Genomic DNA, 24173 nt, shown 5'->3' with positions numbered 1-24173 from the left:
TTACTTTGGTAGCAATAAGCTAGTAATCGAAAAGCCCAATCCCAGCAAGGGAATGGGCACATGCTATAAATTTTACTATGCCAAAAGTATTAGCAGCTTAGCAAGACAGAAACCCTGCCCAAGCAACGCCTGGAAAAATCGGGATAACAAAAAAAAAAAAAAAAAAAACATAAAACAAACAATATGTTTTTAAAACAAATACGACCATAATGCACATGCTCGTGGATCATCAAATCCAGTGACACAGAACCACAGCAACAACTAGGCTGGAAAAGACCTTCAAGATCACCACATCCAGCCATCAACCTGACCTACCAAGCCCCATCATTAACCATGTCCCTTAGTGCCACATCCGGGTGTGGGGTGCTACCCACTGCCCTGGGTAGCAAGTTTTAACCATCAACCATCCCCTCCATGAAAAAAACCCTCCTAGTATCCATTCTAAACCTGTTCATTTAGTCCATTAAGCAAGCTATAACATTGGCTAAATATCTGAGTAAACACTTCAGTTAGCAAGGAGCCAGTTTTGAAGAAGATAATTTGCTCTTCCTTTTTCTCCGCAGCATCCTTCACGGAAATTTTTCCATGTTCCATCACAAGAAGGAATCTCAAAGAAGAAATGCTGGAGCAACACAAAAACCTAAGCACAGCCAGCATTAAGCAGCTTACACAGACTGCTACCATCACCTTTACAAATTCAGAAAGAACCAAGATATCAAAATGAAAGGCTGTTTATAAAAACAAACCCTAAAATACCTCACTATTCTCCAGATTATTTTCAAGAAATAAATGAAAAAAGAAATCACTGATGTAGCTCATTCATTCCACAGCAAGTAACAGGAAAGCACAGCTTAAACCAAACCAAACCACCACCAACAAAATATTGGGAAAGATATTCAGAATATAACACCAAACTCCCATAATTTCTGCAATGACAAATCAAATTCCTCTATAATTGTTCAGCTTTTTTTGAGTTAAAAACAGAAGGGTGTGTGTATAACATATACACACGAGCACACACACATGTACAATTTTATATTGAGAGAACAGACCAAAGGTTTACCCAAAGGTTTTGGCAAGAGTTTTATGAAATAGCTAAAAACAACTAAAAGCAACCCAGATATAGTGCGTGTGAATGACTTACAGAATAACTAAGGTCTTGAATCTTGGCTGCCTCCCAGTTAAAGAGTGGTGTGGTTTTCCAAAAATCATCAACGCATTCTGTATTTATTAAAGATTTGGAGAAGGAAGCAAACAAAAAATGGGATATTCTGTATGGGATGATACAAATGTTTTCTGACAGGATGAAGTCAAGAATTTAAAGTTTTAAAAACAGCCTATCAAATCTGAGAAGATCATTAAGACAGAATGACAGGAAATGAAATATAATTTGACCAGAAAGTAAAAAAGTGTTGGGGATAAAAAACAGAAGCTGAGCATTACTGAACTACCAAGGCCATCAGTGGAAAACTGTCCACTAAACGCAAAAAGCTCAGTAAAACACTACCTGCAATACAGAACTATCCCAAAGAACGAAAAAAAATAAACCAGAGGGAATTCTTGCATACATACCAAAGACATTTAACATAAAACAGTAATGCAGCAATGCACTACATACAATTGTGCTGTTTCATCTCACCAGGTACCTCAGTAGGAGGACCATTAAAGTGCACGTACAGTTACTAAATGCTTGGCACTGTGGCATGGAGAGAATTTGCAACTGTAAAGAGATTGCAGTAGATGAGATTTTTTTTTAAAATCATGATGTACTGGACTAAAAGCCTTTTGATTGAAATACAGAAAATAAAAAGACCAAAAATGTTAATTAGCCTCTCTTTCTCTTATTTGCTAGCCTGACAAAACCAAATTGCAAAAATAACCCAGTGTTTCACATACCATCTAAGCCATTTGTCAACACTAAGTGCCAAAACGATTCAGATAAATATTGTAACAGACTGTTTATTTGCTAAGGAAAAAGAATAAGCAAATAAATAATCTCACAATTATTTATCCGCTGAGTCATTACACTAATACATGGAAAACAAGTCCTGGGCATTTAAAATGCAGATACAGACGACCTTTTAGTGCCCTGCATAATCAGTTGGTGTGGCTGCACACAGCAGGAAGGGAGCACTTGCTATCACTGGCACTGAGGTACAAGCACAGGAACAGCAACTCTCATCCTAAAGAGCGATGCTCGGACATCCAGGTGTGGGTTGGAGTACTGAAAGCAAGAGCAAAAGAAATATAATAACGTCAAAAGAAGTGGTGATGCTAACAGCATTCCCAATCGTGTCTGTTGCCTGGATATTCCTCTCTCAGCACTTTCACTGCAAGGGATTAAACTCAAGACTTGAAATGCTCTCGCAGTAGGACACCAGCACATCAGCACACAACCTAAGACACAAGTCCCAGCCAGGCTTTATCCAGGCTCTAGAAACTCAAATTCATGGCAGGAACACGGGCATATAACCTGAGAAGGCTTGTCCCACATACATACATTTTTTACGTTAGACTAATGGAAGTGAAAAACAATTCAGGGAGCGGGCAGACTTCCAGCAGGAGTGAAGCCCGTGCTGCTCAGCCTCTTGGACTAGGGTTAGCACTACTGATCCCTGCTCCAGCAGCAGGCAGGAGGGGGCTAGAACAGACATTTCCTCTTTTTCCACCACAAATAGGTAAAAAAGTCTGAGGCAGAGGTTCAGAAGGTGAAAGAGAAGATCAGAGGTAGGTGAACTCAACAGAGCATACTGGGTGGAGAAACACAAAGAAAAATTCCCACATCCAGCAGAAGCTATAGGAAGACCTATCAATATTTTAGTCATGCATCTAAACCTCCAACAGACTACAAGAGCCCATTCACAATGCTGCTCGCTGAAACGACTACGTGAATTCCAGACATCGACTTGGAGCACCAACTGCAGAATACGTTTCATGCTCAGAATAAAGATGATCCTCCATGATCAGAGACGATTCTAACGCTGTTTAATCAAATCCATACATTTGGTATTAAATTGCAAATTATTGTGGACACGCACATGCTCTCAAAGTGTAAACTCAATTCTTTCAATTCTCTTGAGGATTACATGGTTTACAAAGCCAAGAAATGCTTCAGTGTGATAGCCAAAATATCAAGACACAAACATGTATTGTTCTTCAGACACGAATGTAATCTTTATCAACTAGACTAATGTAGATTAAAAATCTTTAATGCTGCTCAGTGCTAACGTAAACCCACTTTGAACAGTATGATGGACTGGTTCAGGGACAAGACACTGAAGGAAAGGCATATCTGTGAGAAAGCACAAATAAATGCCCAATGTAAGTAAAAACACATACACTGCTACAAACCAACTTGATTTCATTTAACACACGTTGCAACAGAAAGCAGCAGCAAACGAGGCTTTGGGTTGATATTCTCAGAGCCTGGCTAGATCTGGCCTCCCAAGGAGGGTATGGATCCCATTAACCAGGGCTTTATTCTAACAAATGGAAATAGAACAACGCAAAAGTATCCTGTTAAGCATGATAAAATTATAAGGTAATTTCATCAAGGGACCTAATCAACTTTGGCTTTCTTCCTGTAACTCATCTGCGTCTCTTCTTCTCTCCTTTAAAGAGATACTGAGCCAAATTCCAATTCGGCTCTACTGTAAATTGGAAGTCAACAAAAATTATCTGCAAAGAAGGAAAAAATCTTTGCAATTGTTTTGTTAAAAATTGAATCAAGAGATAGAAGTCACAGACTGGGAAAAATGTTTGCTCTACAATACAAAGGCAACATCAGCAGTAGTTTTGAAAATGTCATTTTATTTCTGAAATGAACTTTCTGAAAATTATGGTAAATTTTCCTCTAGATTAAGATTTTGTATTAAAATCCTTCCCAAAACTGAGTTTTAGATGCAGAACTAATCTGTAATACAGGGTATTATTATTTGGTTTCAGGCACTAGGCTATAATCTGAACAATGCACAGTCATTGGGAGAGAATTTCAAAGGCACAGACAGCAGCGAAGTACCTAATTCCTATTAAAAGTCAGGGGGCTAGCAGTCTAACTGCGAGGTCTGCTTTTTAGAATATGCTACACTGAAACCAGATCTTAGCAAAAATACCTTATTCCCAGAAGCTATGGACAACTACACAGTTGCAGCTTCTCCAGACAAATGCTTGAGTCATTTCCTAATTTCTAGGACATAATGTAAATCCTTTATCTCTAGATTAAAAATTTATCTAAAGGCGAGGTAATTTAAGGCATTAAATATTTATAAATGTCGATAGCTAAGTTCCTGACTCCTACCAAAATTAACAGAAGTTTTGTTTGAGTAAAAACCACAGCATCACAAGTGCTGTTTAGCTCTCAAAAAAAGGCTCTTCTGCAAGAACTGCTCAGGATGCATTATTATATTATTGCTGTAAAACGTCTGTCCAAATTCCTACAGGCATTTTCTAATGCTGCTTCTGCTGCTCCTGAGAGACCGTGTCACATGAGGAACGCAGGGACTGTAACCTGAGCAGGCACAGCACAAGGCCGCGAGCAGAACCAAAGGATACCCGGCTCAGCACCCTGCAAAAGACTTTCGGGGGCTTCTCTGTTCACCTATGTTCCCAGCTGCACCTCCTCTGAAACATCACTCCGGAAGATGTGCAAAGAGTCAGACTCCTACTCGTTTTGTGCCCTAAAACATGTATGCTTCTCTCTAATCCCAGTATAGCAGGGCTCTACTAATTTTAGATCCAAGTGGTGTAAAGTGTCATAGCTGTCAGATAGCTGGATACCTGAATCTCAGTCCAAAGCAACTTGCTTTTCCAACGCCATTCGACTTTTAACCCCCCTTCACTGCTGACCTGTATTTATAAGAAGTTTAAATACATGAAATATAAATCTGTATTTATATTTCTCTGCAGTAATTATGAAAGCAAACTATTGAAATATATGTACGAGCCAACCAAGTTCAGAAGGGCCATGTGGCTATAATCAACAGCAGATTTTGGCCTGTGCTACTGAAAAGCCCATCAGAGGCCTAATCCTCCTTGTCTTACAGAAATAGTCACACTAATTGTGTAATTGCAATGTGCAGAATTTAACCCCGAATACAGTTGCTCAGAATCCTTGTCCTTTCCCGGATTTATTTGCAGATATTGGTGGTGTTAACTGTACTTGCTTAAAATGTACCCTAAAAAATAAAAAGGGCGGAAAAGCTGATAGATTGCATTCTGCAGCAAAATGACGTATACACAAGCATAATGACATTAAATCCGGAAACACGCTAACTTACTTTCATTGCAGCTAAAGTCTAATGTCCTAGGGGATAACTGATCTCAGCAAGACTACGACCTGTTAAAGATGGAGCTTTTACCCGAGGCCCTGATCTTAGGAAAGGGGCTTGTGTGGGTGGATCACCAGAAACCCCAAAAGCACCGGCGTCTGCCTCCATGGATCGACTTGTAAGATCTGGCTGTTACCGTGCCCTTCAGGATCCGACCCGCGGACTGACTTGCCTTTGTGAGCATTGTTTCACCTGTTTGCAGGCTGGGTTGACTACCAGCATTCAGCACATGAATATTTTCACCCACCACAGAAAAAATCACGGCTTTGTTGAATTAAATGGCTTTAATGATGTTTTGCAGAAAACATTTCAGGCATGCAGCAAGAAGCCGCATTCATATTTGACATTTACAAAACTTTATTCTTTTAAGCCTCAACATATAAAATACTTGCACTTAACTCGAAGCATGTGAATAAGCCCATTTTTATTCAGTACAAAGCACTGAATTCTGAATACATGTTGAAGTTCTAGCAAGAAGGTGGAATGAACTCTTCAAAACAGGCACTTTTTAAACAGCGTAGAGGGGAAAAAAAGAATGCATAATCTGGTTTTCATGCAAAAGATCACTAGAGATTAGTGAACTAGATCACAGCAAATAATTAACCCCCCTTTATCCAAAGCCATAAGCTGGGCCAAAGCAAGCCTTTTAACACAGTGATGACTGAAATTTATTTTTTCCATGCTTCACCATCTGCTGGTTTGGGCCAAAAGAAAAGCATAATGAAATATTCCTGTGATTGCTATTTAAAAAGTGTTTCTGACTCAGTGGAAGTTGGGAAGTACCAGAGAAGCAATACAACAGACCTTTACTGATCCCTGCCCCAGTGCACATACCAAAGATACTTGAACCGATGGCCAAATTCTGCCCACCTTAGTCATCCGAGCAGGTATCTTTTAAACCACAGCTTACATATACCATCCAACTCAACTCCAGAAACCACTGTCCAAACTTTGAGACCTCTACACAGCCAAAGCCTTGCTGAATTGGCTAGCGTTCAAGTTCTCAGTATTTTATCCCCCCAAAATCAAGACCCCTTCAACTTAATTCAAGTGAACACAACTCCAATCAGCAAGATCCTCTCCATATTTAGGATGAGATGCACCAAATAAAATCCTGGCTCTAACCAGTATGAACCAAAACGTCAGTGAGAACTTGTTGCTTAAAGAAGGAATGTTGAAACGGAGGAAAAGTGCATTTGTACATTTTTTACAAGGAGCCCATTAATTTTGTCTGACCTCATCACACAAGTGCCATTACATTTCCACCTTTAACTGGACACACTCTCTGTTGGCTCACATTTGTTCTCAGGAGGCTGAACTGCTGTAGGACACATGCGAGGAGCAGGTGAAACTACGTCATCATGATGAAGACCTGGGTGGTGGCAAAGACAGGATTAGGTGATGTTCAGCCAGATAATCCACACGTACCCTGCACTGTGCAACAAAAGACCAATCCTATTTGTCCAAAGAAAGAGGGGATCGGTTCCAAGGCTAGAAGCTAGCAGCACCTGAAATGAGGTGTGACAAAACCACCAGAGATAGAAATTCCTCATAAACCCTACAAAACTAACACCTATATGCCACCAGTTTTTGTTAATGCCAAAGAAGAAAGAAAATAAATTAAAAGCATCGAGGCAATTATTCACTCGAGTATTTCTGAATTCAAAATCAGAAGCCCAGGAGCAGAAGGTCTGATTAGTTCAGAGCCTGGAGCACAGAGCAAGATTTCTGCTGGCTGTTGCTTAAGGCCCTTGAGTTCCCAGTATAAATAAGGAGTCTCAGCAGTTCACAGATTTCAGAATCAGGACTAAATCTGATACTGAACACATTTAGGAGCCTCCAAATTCCTAAAACTCTGCAGCTTCTTCATTTTCAGATGTACAAAAAACTATTCTGAGTAAATGGTCCCTTCCTGAATCCAGGTTTAATCCTGGTTAATTCAGGTTTTAATCCTAGTTCAGGGAGCTGGATGACAAGAACCCCATTTTCAATCTGAATTCAAAAACCATCCCCACACAACGTCAGAACAGCTTTTCTTGAAGCTACCCTCCATCGAGCACTACAAGAGGCAGATTGTGTTACCTCTGAACCCCTCACAGGCAACAAAGCACAGCAGATGACTTGCCAGCTCTTGCCCATCTCTGACTCGTTTCTCAGAGCACAGAAAACAGAGCCACTTGCTATGCATCAGCTGAGCTCGTGGCATGACAGATTTCTTCAAACCAAGAGAAAAACACCAACACTGAAACAGAAAACAAATCTTAACCCAACCTGAGTTGTGCCCAGTCCCAGGCCTGCAGCAAGCACTCTAAGGAAGCAGTGGTCAGGCACCCAACCTAAGGAAAATATTTATGTGGTACCTTTCCTATCATCAACAACTATTTAGGCCAGTCCAATGGAGCCAAAATTCACAGCTGTAATAGGTCTGCATGGACCAGAAAACCTTATATATTTTAAATTTCTATAGTTCATACAGTTGAAGAATAGCTGTGATTTCTTTAGTACTTATCACTATGAATTAGCTCTTTTTCAGAGACAGCAATCACAGGGTCATTATCAGATGTTCCTATTTCAACAATGATGTCAAAGGGAGGCAACTTGATTGCATGATTGTTCAAAATTTTGCAGAAAAAGAGGGCTGTTCCAACTATTTAAATATTTGATACCTGCACTGAAAAATACAGTTTTGGAGGGGTCATGATCAGATAAATCTTGATTCTTGGTGCATTACTTAAGATTTATGCCAGAGTAAATCTAATGAACGCAGTGTATTTAAAGACACTGATCTTTAAGCTAGTGATCTTCAAACCTTTAATGCTCAAATCATGTTGGAATGCAACAAGGCATACCTACCCCATCTGACTGAGATGGCATCTAGTATTTTTTAAATTAAATGTATACAAAATACTACTGGACATTTGCTTATTCAAAAGTCAAAGGGAGAAACAATTTTACCAGGAGCAGCTAACAATAATTTTATCAATTTTTGTTCCCAGGCAATGGTGATATGACGTACAAAGCACCAAGACTGATTTTTGAAGTTCATTACAACCTCCTGAGCAATAAAATGTAGTTTTTTGAGCCAAAGCTGACCTGTTAGTTATATTTGTATTGCTTCTCATCTTCCTATCACAAACAAGATGTGAAATGTGTCAAATATTTTGGATTAAATGTACCAGACATATTACTGCTCCTATTGCAATAGAAGCTTTGCCTCTCGATTTCTATAGAGGCTACTGACAAAGCAGTGATTTTTGCCCTAAATATGTAGCTTGATTCAACATGATTTCTGAATCATCTGAGATAACATGACTTCTTTTTTTTTTGCCTCTCCATCAAAACGCTTTGAAATACTGCCAGTGAGTTGCTGTGTGAATCACGAAGAAAAATATGATGGGCAGTGACTGAAGTGACCAGCAATCACACAACGTTTTCTCCCATAGCAAACAGCTCCTCTGCGCTATCGCAGCCCCAGCGAACAGTTGCCTGATTATTTACTGTCACAGCCAGGGACGTGGTCAGCAGCCAGAATTTGGAGCCATACAAATATCCTGGTTTCAACAGTTAAAGCAGCAACGTCCTTTGTTTTGCACAGCCTGCCTGACCTGCAGCCTACTTGGGCTGTAGAGAAAGATGAGGAGTGAAATCGGACTTCTCTACATTTGAACAGGGCTGTTATTTTTTTCCCTAAATCAAAAGGCCCGAATGTCTTAATGATGAGGCATCATATGATTCCAAGCCTGAGACAGGCGATGAATTTTGTACAGCTGACTCTGCTAGTTACAGTACTCAACAGCTGGGGCATAGATAATTTGGCACCCTGATAATGCCCCAGATGAATACAAGAGCGTTCTGCAGACTGCGAAAAGGAAAAGGGAAAGAAAAAAAAAAAAAAAAGAAACATTAGCATTAATATTATTCATCGAAGCTCACCTTAAAACCCTAAAATTGACACATTTTGCATTTGATTAAGAAAACAAATACAGGCAGTGTTTACAAAACTGGGAAATTCAGAGAAATGGCAATCCCTCTTCAAAGCATATATTGTAGCAATTCTTTTCTGATTAGATCAGCTCCCATAGCAGGTCGTCAGAACAACAATCACTGTAGTGAAGTCATACTACTGGGACTCGGATGGGAAATCATGAGCGGCTTGGAAACACATTGTGAAAAATAATGCATTTTCCAGGCTTCCAATATATCATAATTAAAACAAGTCCGAACCTTTACCTTTGCTCCCAATGGCTGAATAAAGCATACCTCAAACAGCAAAATAAAGCACACTGATGCACTCAATATGACACTAAAAATTAAGACAGCTGAAACTGGATCCTTCTGAACAATTTCAGGATTTAGCTGTCACCAAAACCAGCATGTTGACGGACCTGACGTGGCCCCCACAATATAAAAAAGTCAGGTATTTCCAGAATTTATTTCTAACAAAAACGTGAATTTGTTTTAGGAGTTTAATTTAACTAAAATCCATTTCTCCACTAAGACTTGAAAAACAAATGTTTCACTCTCTATACAGACAAAACTCCCACTGAAATTGGGAAAATTAGGCCTAATATCTTTCCCAGATTTTTAAGCAAGTCGACAAACTGGTATGAGACCAAACCTTATTAAACCTGAGTACAGCAGCAAATCAAAAGTAATCTAAAGCAGAACAGCAGTGTTTTAAATTAGAACCAGGACAGAAAAACAAGTTTTTTTTCTCGGTGTTTTTTTTTTTTTTTTAATTTACAATGTGAAGTCTACTTGCTTTTTTTTTGGAAAAAAATATTTCAGCTACATATGAAGTAATTGATAAAAAATAGGGAGAGCATAGAATAAAGATGTCCTTTTGAAGACAATCTGTTCCAAACCATAATTATTCTTCATCTAAAATGCACTAATGCATTTCAGTACTGAAACAGTGCACATGCTCCAGAGCTGCATTGACACAATGGGCAACAGACACAAAGAAGTCATTAGTCAATACTGTTAATGACACGCGAGATTGCAAGTGGCACAGGTATAAAGTACTCTCAGAGCTGACAAGTTCCCATTTCATGACAACCATCTGTAGGTGGGTTTCGTTGGTTTTTTTTTCCTCAAAATCTTACCAGTGACAACCAGGATTAAATAACATCCACTATCGATATCTTCGAATCAAGCTGTCTTAAGCTGTGCCACTCCCATTCCCATCAGTGGGAACCATTTAACTAAAACCTTCCGAACTGCCTGGAAGCACACAGCTGAAAACCCACGATCCTTCAAAATACATGCTTCAGATATAAAATCCGACCGATCTTTTCCCCAAATATCACAGAAGAACTCAGCACAGCAACCGTCAGCCCTGACATGCTGTGAAAACTATTTCTGGGACGCGGATCCAATCTGAACGGTAACCCCATACCTTTTCACTTTAATTAAAATCAGACCCGTAACACTTTTGAAAAAACGCTTTCAGATTCAGTGTTGGCGAACGTACTGCAAAACAGTCAGCCATCACGTCTCCTAAACCGCCTCCTCCATCCCAGTTAATTAAAAAAGCAATGCAATTTACATGTCTAATAGGATAGATTTAGTCGCACACATCGATGCTGTGACAAACGTTTCTATTTTCCCCGATTTTTTCCCCGCATTCAACGATAACAGAAACCACCTCAGGTGCCATATAAACCGAGATCCTCCTTCGCCCAGCTACCAACGCAAGGTGAAAGATAAGCTCCACGGATAAATGGCCACGGAGACGTAAAACACCGTCCGCGTTTCACTCAGGGGAAAAACCATCATCATCACCATCGCTGCGTCTCGAGGCGAGGAGTCGCACACGGGTCGCCCACCAGTCATGGTTTGCTGTGGGACCCGCAGGGCACCTGCCAGTGTCCGTGCGTCCGTGTCCGTGTCCCTGGGGGTGTCCGTGGGGCCGCCCTACCTTTGTATCTCTCCAAGACATCCTCGTAGGCTTGCAGGTACTCCTGCTCCTCGGCGTAGAAGTAGGCGCCGGGGGAGAGGTAGCCGGCCATGGCTGGGGGCTAGCGCGCACTGCCCGCTGCCCAGCTCGGCTCCAGACAGCGAGAAGGGAAAAAAAAAAAAATAGGGAAAAAAAAAAAAAAAGAAGAAGAAGAAGAAGAAGGGTGGGGGGGGACCGCTAGCGGCAGGAGGAGGAGGAGGAGGCCGAGGAAACGCCCATGCCCCCGCCCGGCCGCGGCGCTCGGGTTTCAGCAGGGGGCGGCCGGGCTGGGGCTGGGGCTGGGGCTGGGGCTGAGGCCGCCCCCTGCTGCTTCCCCCGGGGCCGCTCCTCGGTCCTGGCCCCGGCCCCTTCCCCTCTCGGCCCTCCCCGGCCCCCGAGTGCCCTCCCCGAGGCTCGGCGCCTCCTCCCCGCGGCCGCCGCCGCTCTCGCCATGCCCTGAGGGGGGACGCGCCCCGCCGCCAGGAAATGGCCGCCCCCGGGGCTGCCCGGGGGGCACGGGGGAGACGCGGAGAAGGGGGCTCGGGGCTCGCCCCACGCACCTGCGGGCTGCCTCCCCCGTCCCTAAAAGCCGGGTAAAGAGCTTCGTCACCCCGCCTGGCTCCCCCCCGAGCCCCGCCGCCCCTTACCGGCGATGCGCAGCACGGCTCTCTCGGCGGGGTCCAGCACGGAGCCGCCCTGGATCTTGCGCTTGGACCGCTCGTGTTTGGGCAGGTTCCAGGGCAGGGTGTCCCCCGGAGCCGGCGACACCGTGCCGGATTTGTGGCTCGAGTCCTCCTCGTCGGAGAAATCGGCGGACGACGACATGGAGCAGCGGTGGGACGCGGGGCCGGAGCTCTGCGCGGGGACAAGCACACACAGGGGGTGAGGGGACGCTGAGGGGCAGCCCCCATGGTCCCCCCATCGCCGGGGGGAATAGAGGGAAATGGCGATAATAATTACAACGAGGGCAGGGAACCGCCGCTCACCATGGCTGGGAAGGCGGTGGGGTGATGGAGGGGTGCGCGGGAGGGGTGCGCCCCCACCCCAAAAAAATAAAAGCAGCCTCTAGGGGAAGCGCACTGGGGAGGGGGGATGCGGGAGCATCGTGGCTGCCCGGCGGTCCTCCGGCTTCCCCCACAATGAAGCCAGCAGCGGCAGCGGCAGCAGCAGCAGCAGCAGAGACAACAACAACAACAAAAAACCCTCCCGGGCTGCCAATCGGCAGCGTCTGGCTCCCCCGGCAGGACGAGGCCGGGCTGCGCACCCCAGCAGCTCCGCGGGCCCTCAGCGCCCCCCGGGTGCTGCCCGCAGGGGCACACGCCTCAAAGCACTCGTTTATTTCCAGTTTTTACCCTCCTCCAACCCATCTAGGCTCCTTTTTCTTTTTTTTTTTTTAGTACTGAAGGTGCTAGGATTTTAGGCTTCTCTTGTAGCGTAGCCCTCTTTTTGGGGGGGCACCTTAAAATTACAGGGGAAATTGCGTTGTGACTAGGATCTGGTAAAATTTGCTGCTGCCGTCCAGACAGATCCACTGCTGCTTTTCATGGGATGGAGAAACAAACATTTATACCTTTAAACCTACACTAGGGGTATTTCAGTCTTATAAAAGCAGAAAAATTGCATAAGCCAGAGTAGCACTGTGGTGCATGACATGCTGCGCAGAAAACCGCCCGTGATATACTGGCAAATAATCTGCTGAATAAGGGGGTCTCCCTTCTCACTGGGTGCTCCTCCCTACGTCACTCATCTCCATGCTAATCCCTTTTTCTCTTTTTACAGTGCTTGATGGTAAAGTTCAGAGGGGATGGAGAGAGGGAAGGGATGCATAAAGACAACAACTAAAATTCTCCTTCTGTATGGTGACAGAGGGAGGGCAGCAGGTAGCACAGATAAACAGGAACACGAGATGTATGACCCCAGCCCCAACTATCTCTGCAATTAGTCGAATAGCCAGGAACATTCTGCTGCCAGTTTATCCAGGAAGGTAAAACTCTCCATCTAATCTCATAAACTGGGAGGGTCACAGGCCGGTGTCTTGCTGGCAGCCCGCTGCAGGGCAGGGAGGGCAGCTGGCTGTGCCGCTGGGGTAACGGGGCCTGGGATGTGCTTTGGCACAGATGAGGTTTCCTGGGGCCTGGCCGTAGCTCCAGATTTTGCAATGAAAGAGAAAGCGTTCCCTTTAATCCCAGCGCTGAGCATCCTTCTCTTGGCTGCTCGGTAATCCTCTGTATTTTTGGGTCACGCATGGAGATGGAGGCAGATTTTGCCCTGCAATGTCTTCACGTTCTGCATTTCTACCATTTAACATGACAACTTACAAAGAAACAAGACATGGTGTTGTGAGGGTGCTGCAGTGATACTTTGTTAGGATTTAGCTAGCAGCTGGACACATACAAGGACAAAGTAAAATAGCAATTGTTACTGAAGCTTCAGAGAAAGAAATCTCAACCCTATGTTTACCTTTAAAAGAACATGTTAATTTTTATCCAGCAAGTATCCCTTTTCTCAAAAGAGACCTTAATAGCCATTCATACTTGTTCAAATAACCGATTTTAAAGCTCCTTCTACCCGTAGAAACCAAAAGCACTGTCAAGGGATGGTTCCATATGTACCACTGGACATGCCACACCCTATACTGAGAGGTCAATTTTAGGGAAAAGGAGACTGTTCTGGTCAGCTGTGCTGTGATACTGGGAGATGAGCTCTGTGACAAGACCCAGCTCCCACATTTTTGAGAAATTAAACTCAGCGGGCAAAGGTAGAACAGTCCTTGGCACCTTTGTGCATTCTAATTAGCTCTGCTCTTTTACGTTGTTCCTTGTCCTTACTTCATGCACGCTCTAACAAAACTAATGAACAAAACCCACTTTAGCTTACTAACTCTTCAGGAATCACGTTACCTCATTTTCTGAAAAAAGGTAGGATTCTTGGAAAGAAATTTTTCATAATAGGGAGATCTGGCAAACTCACATCTAAGAAGTCACGGTAATGCCAACTTTTAACTTAATTACAGTCTACATTTTTTACTCAGCATGGAGATACTTCTGAGTAATGCATACACAGAGCTATTGAACACCTGAGTATTTTTAAGAATTTGGACTTTGCTATTGCAAAGACGTTTATAATGAAGTTGAACAACTGCTTAGCTTTGCTTGGGTAAATTAATAGCTTTGATAAGAAGTCTGTAATTATTCTCTTTTGCACAGCCACTGTTCAAAACATGCTTAGCAGTCCTTCTGCTGGATTGTTTGTTTCTAGCAAACACATTTTCCATGCCATAGCAGTAAGACCCGAGTAACCATTCCATGATTACAGCAACATGTTCACCAATTTTAAAAAACAAAACCAGAAAATCTGTGATATCCTGAAAAGGGTTCCGGGCTGATTAGAATCGAACAAGAAAAAAAATGGTCATATTGTGTTAAAATCAAATTATGTAAGGCACTTCTGTTATTTTTCTTTAAAGCACATTGCTGTATGCAAGTGAAAAACAACTGTTAGTAATACACGACGCATTTTTTGGTCACGGGTGAAGTGTCTTTTATAACCACTAAAATATTGATCAGGCACATCCTTACTTAGCCTACCCTGAGACTTAACAAGGGTCAGGGCTTGACCCTGCTTAGCTGGAAGGCCCGTAGGGTCACTCTCCAGCTGCTATAGCTGCTTATTCTATGCCTCCGATTATGCATTCCTTCTGCTCATTAGACTAAAGATTGATCTGTAGCCTCTGTTGTTGGTCAGGGGGAACCAGTGAATTTGCATAATATTCATGCATCTAACAGCTTGTGCATTGAAGCCTGTTGGTCATACATAAGCAAATCTAAGACGAGTTTTGTCCGCATTAGAAGTACAGGATTAAATTTAATGCATCGCCTCACCGTCAGGGCCACAGGGGGGTGCAAACTGCACGCAGAGTCCCTGCTGCTGTGTTTCAGGAGGCAGAGCGCCTGGGGCCAGCCGGCATTCAGGAGAGCAGCATTCGTTGCTGCCAGTATCTCGGTTTTTCTCTGAAATCAGATGACTTGCAGCAGCTGAGAGTCAGGCCTGTTACTGTGCTATAAAAGCAAGGCAGTTTCCAGTAATGGGGATGACTCCAAAGAAGCGTTAGTGCGCTTCTTGTAAAAGGGAGTTGGCGAAGCATCAAGCCGTGATTTTCCTTTGAGGAGGGAAAGAAGGATCGTTCGTTGTAGGTAAGGCACTGCAGATGATCAAGTGGAAATCAGGTGGAAGATGGTGCAGCTGGGAAGCAGTGTACGCTAACGCACAGCACCACGTACCCGAGGAGCCACACCTACAGGATCTGATACCCCCCGGAACGCCAGTGGGATTTGCACTGTCATTCCTCAAGGGGGAAACAGCAGCAGAGATTTACTGTAGCAGTTTTTGAATTCTGTCAAGCAATCGAGCTGGCAAAAGCAGCTAAGAGGCTGATACCGAATCGTATTGGAAATGTTCTCCATCTTTATGACGTTGGAGATTGCGCTGCCTGCTGAATTCTGATAAAGCAGTAGGAGTTATAGGTATGCTGTACTTTCCCATCTTATTTTTAAGAAGGATTTCCACTGCAGTGGGTCCTTTCACACTGTTTTTTTGGAAGCTGCTGGGAAGTATGGCTCAACATTGCCCTGTGCTTCTGACTGAGATTAAATTCTCAGTTCAGTTAAGAGTTATTTGTACATCACTCATACTGAACTATTCTCAGAATTCCAGGAATACATTCTCTTTTCCTTCATCATACTCATTGTGGACAATGAATAAACATGAACAGATATAAAGGAGCCTGGTTTTGCTGCGTGTTTCAACAAAATCCTTCCTAATTTAGAATAACTTAGATAACAGTTGAATATAACATGCTATTTTTGTCTTTTAACATCCCAGATTGAATGATATTAAAGTGGATCAACTTTTAAAGTGAAGTTACTTAGTAAATTTGAGACAAAATCTAGGGCAACTGCATGTTCCCATTAGTAAATCTTTACCAGTTTAACCTGATTAGATGATAATGCCATGCAGAATACAAAACATCCAATGTATGTAATCAGGCTACGCGAGCCCCTTGGGACTGCATGTTGTCAGAAATTACCAAAATTCAGAACAGACACAGAAATGAAAGTACAAACAAGGGCAATGTAAAAAGCAACTATGCTGACAGAGAAAGAAAGGAAGAGAGAAAGAAAAAGAAAATCCACCAGTGGGGACTCAGTTGTATTTAATAAGTATTTTCTCTCTGGTTCTGTGCCAGTCCTTTAAGAGGACATCCATGTTTGAAAGTGCCTACGCTACCGGGATATGCAAACATAACTAGTTTCTGGCTTTGTATATAAAGTTATAAAGCAGAAAACCGGAGGGCAAATACTCTAAATATCAACCTCCAAAGCATCAAAGGTCTGATTCTCTGTTAAACTACCTTAGTGAACAGTTAAGTTTTTCTTGAAGATAAATTATTGCTTTGTAGAGATAATTTACATTGTCTGTCTATCTTACAGGCAAGAGAAGACGGAAATAAGCATTTAGTGTTTATTCTATCACATGCAGAACATGTATTTTGAGCCTGTGATTGTATTTACAAAAGGAAATCCTGATAATTTCATAGGCTTTCAAAAGGAGATGGGTTCTTTTCAAGATGCTTGTAAGTCAATTCCTACCATTTCCCCACTTTGGAAAAAAAAAAAAAAAAAAAAAAAAAAAAAAAAAAAACTTAAAGAGGCAAGAAGACAAGAAACATGTTATTAAGGACATGAAATTCCACAGCACATAAAGGACTAGACCTACATATGTACTTGGCTATTGCAACCCATTTTTCTAACTTCAAGCTACGTTTATTGGATAACCACCTAAAACTCAAGTGATGGAAAACTGAGTTTTCTGGTCAGAACTAAGTAGTCAGAAAAATGTGGTCACCCGGGACAACACAGTCCCTCGTTCAAGAGTTCAAGACTTCTTGGCGCAGAAAGAGAAAGTGAAGAGTGCAGCGATCTGCATCAAAGCCATCAAGGCTCTCTGCGGGAAGAGGAAAGTGCTGGGTTATGATCCCTGCTCCCATGACTGCTTATGCAGTCTGCTATAAGTAATAATTGGATAAAATACTGCAGTAGTTGCTGGATGAGACATGTGCAGTGGAGGCAAAACAAACCACAATGCAGCTTGTGTACTGTTTCTCTCTACTGCAGGGATACAATAGACACCAAGTACTTACTGGTCTGAAGTGATACTGTCTTCTGTAACTTAACAAAATAACAATAAATCAGTGAATATTATGCCACAGAGCGCAGAGTTTCTGTTCCATTTACTTCAGGTATTGGTGATCTCCTTCAGGAGCAACAAGTTGAGAGATGCTCCACGTTTGCAATTCCCTGCTAACACTGCGATGAGCTGCCACAGTAATCTTCACAGGTCTCAATTTCTACCACTGACAATGGGCTAAGAGAAAAGTAAAGCAGAAACTTTTATCTGAGGAAACTTTCTGGAGTTTAAAGTATGTTGCTGTGCAGGGAAAAGCTGCTTGTTGTTTTTTTGTTTGCTTGTTTCTTTTCTTTTTCAAATTAATAAGATTGGAAAGCAAGGCATACTTCACTCTGTGTAAGTAAGAAGATCTGTACACAAGTGGAGCCAAATATGTTCAGCCGAAAGTGGCCACTTTGTGCCAAAGCCCAGTTCTTTTGAAGCACTGTTTAGTAAAACCGTGCTAATGAAAGTCTGGATTCATTCTGAATGTAGCTTGAAAATGAATAATATCATCAGCAAGACAGCCTTGATGTATTCCGTATTTAATCCATTCCCCTATTTCTCATCCACTTCTCTATTCAGTTTTTCAATATGAATTGCAGGATTTAATCTCAAAATAGTGTATGTACATTATAGAATTAGAGAGAAAGGTATTGAAAATTTAGCAGATGGGAAAGAAATATTTGGAGCTCTGAGCATCTGGGAAGCATGTGGAATAGGTATTCTAGTCAAGTTTTCTGCTAAAACCATCAGCAAGATAGAAGTGTTACTCCCATTAAAACTATCTTTTCAAAATCAATGCTTCCTAGATATTAATATGGGAAGTACCTACAATGTCGCAATTTCACAGCCTCGGAATCCACAGTCTCATGTGAATTATTTTGTGGAAGGAATGCATATACCTTAGATGACTGCTGTACATAGCTGTTGCAAAAAAAAATCTCATTTACTAAAAATAAACTTTGTATTAACTTTAAATTATATCTATCTTGCATTCACTCAGATCCTCCTAGTCTGCCAGGCACAGAAGAGAATAAAGTGACAGATAAGCTTATGGTCTGAGGAGGGCACGCGTAATTTTATCTGCTTACTAAGCCCACAAGACCGATCATGCAACAGACAAAGAGTCTGGAATAAGAAATCGCCTAGCCTCAAATGCTTTTCTCAGCCTCCTATACTTCTCACTGTAGATTACATATAATGTTTTAGTAAAAAAAAAAAAAAACAAATTACCCCAACTGTAAAAGGTAGATCAGAGTATGAAAGCACTATGGACAGAAAAAAAAAAAAAAAAAAAAAAAAGGAAATTAAAGTTTTAAATTATTTTTTAATCTCTGATGGGCACAGGTTGTTTCAAGGAGAAAAAAAAAAGGAAGACAAGGAAGACTTAGAAAATATTTTTTTTTTAATGACATAATGGAAATCTAAAATATTAGTATTGATATTCTGCTTTGAGTCATGAATGTTAACATTCCTGACTGACAGGTTACCCTCCTTTTAGGCTTAAACATTCACTTGTTCTTTTTAAGCTGTTTTAAAAGTTGCATAACAGCATTCAATCAATATTTAACCATTTGAAAATGCAAGTTCTTGTATTACACAACAGCAGTAATACCATTAATAATTATCAAATTGTTTTCTCTTGTAAAATCAATTTCAGTTGCCTCATCTTATGTTTGGTTGAAAACATACCCTGCCCAAAGCTGGATTTTCCCCAAATTTTTCAAAGGCTGACTCAGAAGCCTGAGAGCAGGACTGATGAAAATATCCAGTAGGTTTTCTGAGGACTCTGGGCTTCAGAACAGATTTCAGTTCTCAATATTCTTCATGCTAGACACAGACCTTTTGTCCTCTTTCTTAAAGGCTTGTCTAAATTTGCCAGTGCTAAGTCTTTAAAATATAAATATCATCTGCTAGCCTTGGCATCAGGGAGTATAAAGTAAAGCTCTTGAAAGCTTGGGTTAGATCTCACTTCTCTGACTAGAGAGCTGCTCCAGAACGTACTGTTCTCTTGATTAGAAGTAATTTTCCTTTAGTTGCCACCTGAAATTCATACCTGCTCTTTAGTTTTTGTGACAACATTCATTTCCTTAAATATGTTTTTTGCTTCGCTGATGCGTTCATAGCCTGCACTGTACCTCCTCTCAGCGTTTTTTGGTTTTGCTGAGCAAGCCAACTTCTTTTAATCTCTTATCTGCTTGTCCCTGTCATTTCGTAAACCTCTGCAACGTTAAGTTTCACTATTCCTAGGGCTCAGGTGACTACCAGTGTGATTTTACCAGAACTTAAAAAATAAAAAGAGAAAAAAAAAAGTAAACCAAGGCCAAATGTAACATCTAAATTTATCTACATGTTTATAGCTAAGATCTCTTCAGGTTGGCACTCACTAAACAAAGCCTCTGAGGACTCCTACAGCTGCCAGGCCACCATCACGGCCTGACCACCAAGCCAAATCTGCCCTCGCAGCCCTTCCCTCCGATGTCAGGACACCTACCATCCTCGCTGAGGAGCCGAGCGGGATCCTTCCAGCCTGCAGATATGGAGGCAGCATTGATCTCTCCATCTAACAGCTGCCTGCTGAGGTTGCAGGCTGATGGCAGTGTGAGCAAGAAGCATGGAGAGCCAGGGAGGGCAGGCAGCAGACCTGCCAGGCGGGAGGCTGTTTCTTTTATGCTCCTGGTGATTTGGCTGGCCGTGCTCAGCCAGCAAGAGGAAGAAGCCGTACGATCTGAGCACAGGGAGGACAAACACCGGAACCAGCACGCGGGAGGAAAGGGCTGGAGAAATACGCCAGGAGTGACAGGCTGAGGGACAAACACGGAGACTGGCTGACTCCAGAAATGAAGTCTGGGAGCTGGAGCTGAGGAGAAAAAGTGTTCAAGGGCAAACAGGCTGGATAAAGACTAGAGGAGAAATGGAGACGCAAGGCAACAGCTGGGACCAGTAACCAACAGTGCTGGAGAGAGGGACCAGGGAGAGCTAAGGATCTGATGTGCTGGCGTGAAGCTGGTATTGCCTCAGCAAAAGGCTCTGAATGAGGTTCTCTGAGGAACGAGGATGGTAGGAACTGAGGAGAGGCCAACAAGAGCCAAGGAAGCTAACGAGGAGCACTCAGCCAGAGGCCACAGGGAGAGACAGAAATCAAAGAGCTGGCTGAACAATTGCCTCTGAGCATCGCGCTGACTGAGCAGGTGAGCCTGGGGATGTCACACGCAGAGGGTGTGACACAGAGGAGCGATTCGAGGGCTGACAAGGCGAGAGACAAGGGCTGAGGTCGGCAGAGGAGTAAGGACGAAGGAGCAAGACTGAGCAGGTGGGAGAAAGGAGCCAGTGGTGGGACAGAGGCAGGTCAGGAGCAGGCTGGAGGGGACAGGGCAGAAAAATGGAAGCTTGGGAAGAATGAGCAGAAAAAAAGCACGTTCCCCTAAAGGGCCTGTAGGAAAACTGGGATTTCACCTAACTCAGAGCTCCTCTAGGAATATTACCTCCATCCCTTTTGTACGGATTCACGAGGAGGAATACAAACATTGTCAGTCTCTGCCTGAGCTCCAATAGCAGAAATTTCTGTGGTGTGGTTCAAATGTCAAAACCTGCTGATGAGCCACACAACAGAGCCTTCTTTTTAAGTTTACTTTTTTTTTTTTTCTTCAACAGTAAGGAATTAGACACAAAGTTTATGTTAAAGTACTGTTTTTAAGGTCAAGCACTAAAATGTTACCACATTCCAGACTCAAGGTTCACCACACAAGCTTCATTCAGCCTTTTTTTTTTCCTATCATGGCACAGTTGTAATGATGTGGTCATATGCTATTGTGTCCACAGTCTTTTGCTCCTATTTAGTACAAACAATGAGTAATATTCACTCCATAAACAGGTGTTCAATATTTTATCATCCTGATTTCAAAGGGCAGCCCCTAAACTTATTTCATACTATTCAAATAATACAAAAAAAAAATATTTCTGTTTAAACCATTTTGTTGTGCTCATTACTACAGTAGTATCTCACTGCTCTGTAAGTATGAATGATCTTCCGCATCACACGGGGCATTAAAAATGAAAGGAAGAAGACAGTTTTGATACCTAGGTCAAAATGAGATACCAGGGGCCTCATTTTTAGGAGTTATTACAATTATGTATCAGCAACACGCAGACCACGGCACACGGGGAGTTCAGTGGTGAATGGCAGTTCGAGAAGTTTAGAAAACCCAACTACATGCTTTAAATCATGCCCTTAGAAAATGGAGGATAAAAAAAATGTTTTAAGCCAGTTGTTTGGCAAGTTCACAGTGACCTTGCGCCCATCCTTCACTCTTCAAGGCAGCACTCGCTGCTTTTTATAGAAATAAAAGATCCTTTCTCTTCTCGCAATCTCCTGTTTTATTCATTTACACACTCTACAACTTCTGCAGTAGAACTCCTACACATAAGAGTCATCCTAAGAGCACTTCCATCCTGCAATGGATACAGAGTACATCCTATGAGAAAACAGTATGCCATCATACATTTAAAGTCTGTATGACAATGCAGATGCACAGTCGACCGAAGTGAAGCTGCACGGGTAGCCTTAATTCCAGCATTTCCTAACGTTTGAATACTTGCCTTTGCCAAACTATTCTTTCAGCATAATACCCATGTGCAACGTTATATATAAATACTAATGGAAAAGGGAGTCCCTTGCTATATAAAGATGCAGTGTTTATGTGCCACAGTAGGATGTTATACAATAGAACTCTGAAGACTGGCTCCTGAGGCAGCGAAGGAAGAGGAAACATCTGCATTTAGCCTTCATAATTACTAGGCATCTGAGAGACAATTACTGGTCATTTTTAGTTGTGCAAACAACACCATCATAACAAAATCATAGCTGATTAATGATTTTTTTTTTTTAACCTGCCTCCTGCTACCGTACAGAATTTAGTATTTGTGATCATTTACATAAAACTCATTTTGGTACCACTAAGACCACTAGCATAGTTTAGCAGCTTGGGTTTACATTACCATCTTGCAAGGAAAGACATCGGTATTTTAAAAAAAATCTGACCAGTTAAAAATTTAATTTCTCAGTGAGGCTACGCTGCATACACATAGTGTAATCTCACCATTGAACACAAAGTCCCAGTTGCTATAAATCATGGCCAAAAAAAAGTATTAGATGTTTTTCAAGCAAAAAATTTTCAGCTCTATTTCTTTGATACAACAGTTGAAGAATATTTTATCTCATTCACTTCTAATTTAGTAGAAAGTTAACTTCAGCTCCAAGGACCAATTCTGAAAGCAATATAGTGCAAAGCCAGGTTTATCATGAAGCTATTGCAATTTCAACAAAAATATAATCTGCATTATAGAAAGGGCAAACCACCATACTGGTGAGTGATGTCTGATAGGTGTTAATCTGACTGTAAGCACTATATTCTATTTTTACATCAAAAGAATGTAATTGGCTATGCTGCTTTTTTCTTTTTTCCCCATCTCCTCCAAGACTGGCTATGCTGCTTTCATTTTAATACAATTGTAAAAAGGAGAACAGAACACAAAGTCACGTCCTACAACAAAGATTGCTTCATGCTGATGGTGCACTTTGACCCCCTTTCAACACCTCAGATCAAGCAGAGACTTGGTTTAAATTCTCATCCCATTTTCACTAAGTAAGAATTTGCCTTGGAAATGAAAATTGATACAGACGAAATGAAAATTGTATGGAACCAATTCAGCTATCAAGAAAAAAAAACTGTCATAATACAGGACTTTGCCCACTAATGCAGGATGATTTGAAGCTGTGTGTAGAAAATTAATATAGATTTGATGCTATTTTCAACTGCAGAAGAATAAATTCAAGTAAATATACTCCAGACAAGCATGATCATGCCACCATAGTGAACAATTAATTCAAATGACCTTAACTTTCTGGGTAAGAGCTAGCACTAGAGAGTCAATTCAGGTACTCTAAATGTGGAACTGCACAGTTACTGCTACCACTGCACTTATTTCCACGCATTTTTACATACATGTATCATCAACAATTATTGCACTACTGCAGGTAAATACTGCTTTTGCACTATGTTTAATAGATGTAGTAACTCATGCGTTGAAGAAAATCACTAGAAAAGGAATAATCATTTCAAAACTCACGTCTAATTCTTAACACTTTACCATTGTGTTTTAACAAAAAATATTTTTCAATTTGTTAAGACAAAACCTTCCTGGCACACAGAAATCCATGGTAACATGCCTTTAAGAAATCCCTTCAAAACCCTAAAGTACCTAGGAACTGGGCAAAAGGAATGGAAGAAACAGGCAATTGCTATCATGCAACAGATGAGCTGCAGGGTGGAGATGGAAAAGCAGCCAAGAGGAAATCAGGAGCAAGCAACAAGAGAGGAGATCACAGAAACGAGCAGAACAGTGGGGAAATAAAGGCTTTGCACAGAAGTGTTTCGAGAGAAGAATTTATCAGTGTGGATATTTATTTGCTGTAAGAAAAGCAATAAAATGCAACAGTCCAATAAACTAATGCGAAAACTCTCTTGGTAGGCATGTATATGTTTGGAACAAGGAGAGGGACCTTTAAAGTCAACCTAATGCGCACTGAAGGCTTTTGATTGATTTCAGAGATGACTGGACTTAACATTTACAGTCATATGTGCAAAGATCCTATGCACTTAAAATAGAGGCCCAGAGGT

The 24173-nt window shown here is 41.9% G+C and overlaps 1 protein-coding gene across 37 annotated transcripts in view; it reads right to left on the bottom strand.

Moving 5' to 3' along the window:
* DST (dystonin) overlaps nucleotides 1-24173 on the bottom strand; it is a 295359-nt gene that overhangs the window by 250884 nt on the left and 20302 nt on the right. For 27 of the 37 annotated variants that reach the window (XM_082758030.1, XM_082758004.1, XM_082757993.1 and 24 more), the window contains one exon: nucleotides 11913-12120. In XM_082758030.1, the coding sequence (XP_082614156.1) occupies nucleotides 11913-12120 (208 nt within the window). Of the gene's footprint in view, nucleotides 1-11247; nucleotides 11369-11912; nucleotides 12121-12251; nucleotides 12415-19987; nucleotides 20162-24173 lie in introns of those variants that run through there. The other 10 variants (XM_082758000.1, XM_082758001.1, XM_082758005.1 and 7 more) reach the window with 3 other exon arrangements.

Source organism: Aythya marila (assembly GCF_965140915.1).
Source record: "Aythya marila genome assembly, chromosome: 3".
NCBI classification, from domain to species: domain Eukaryota; kingdom Metazoa; phylum Chordata; class Aves; order Anseriformes; family Anatidae; genus Aythya; species Aythya marila.
This window is presented reverse-complemented; position numbering and strand designations above follow the sequence as displayed.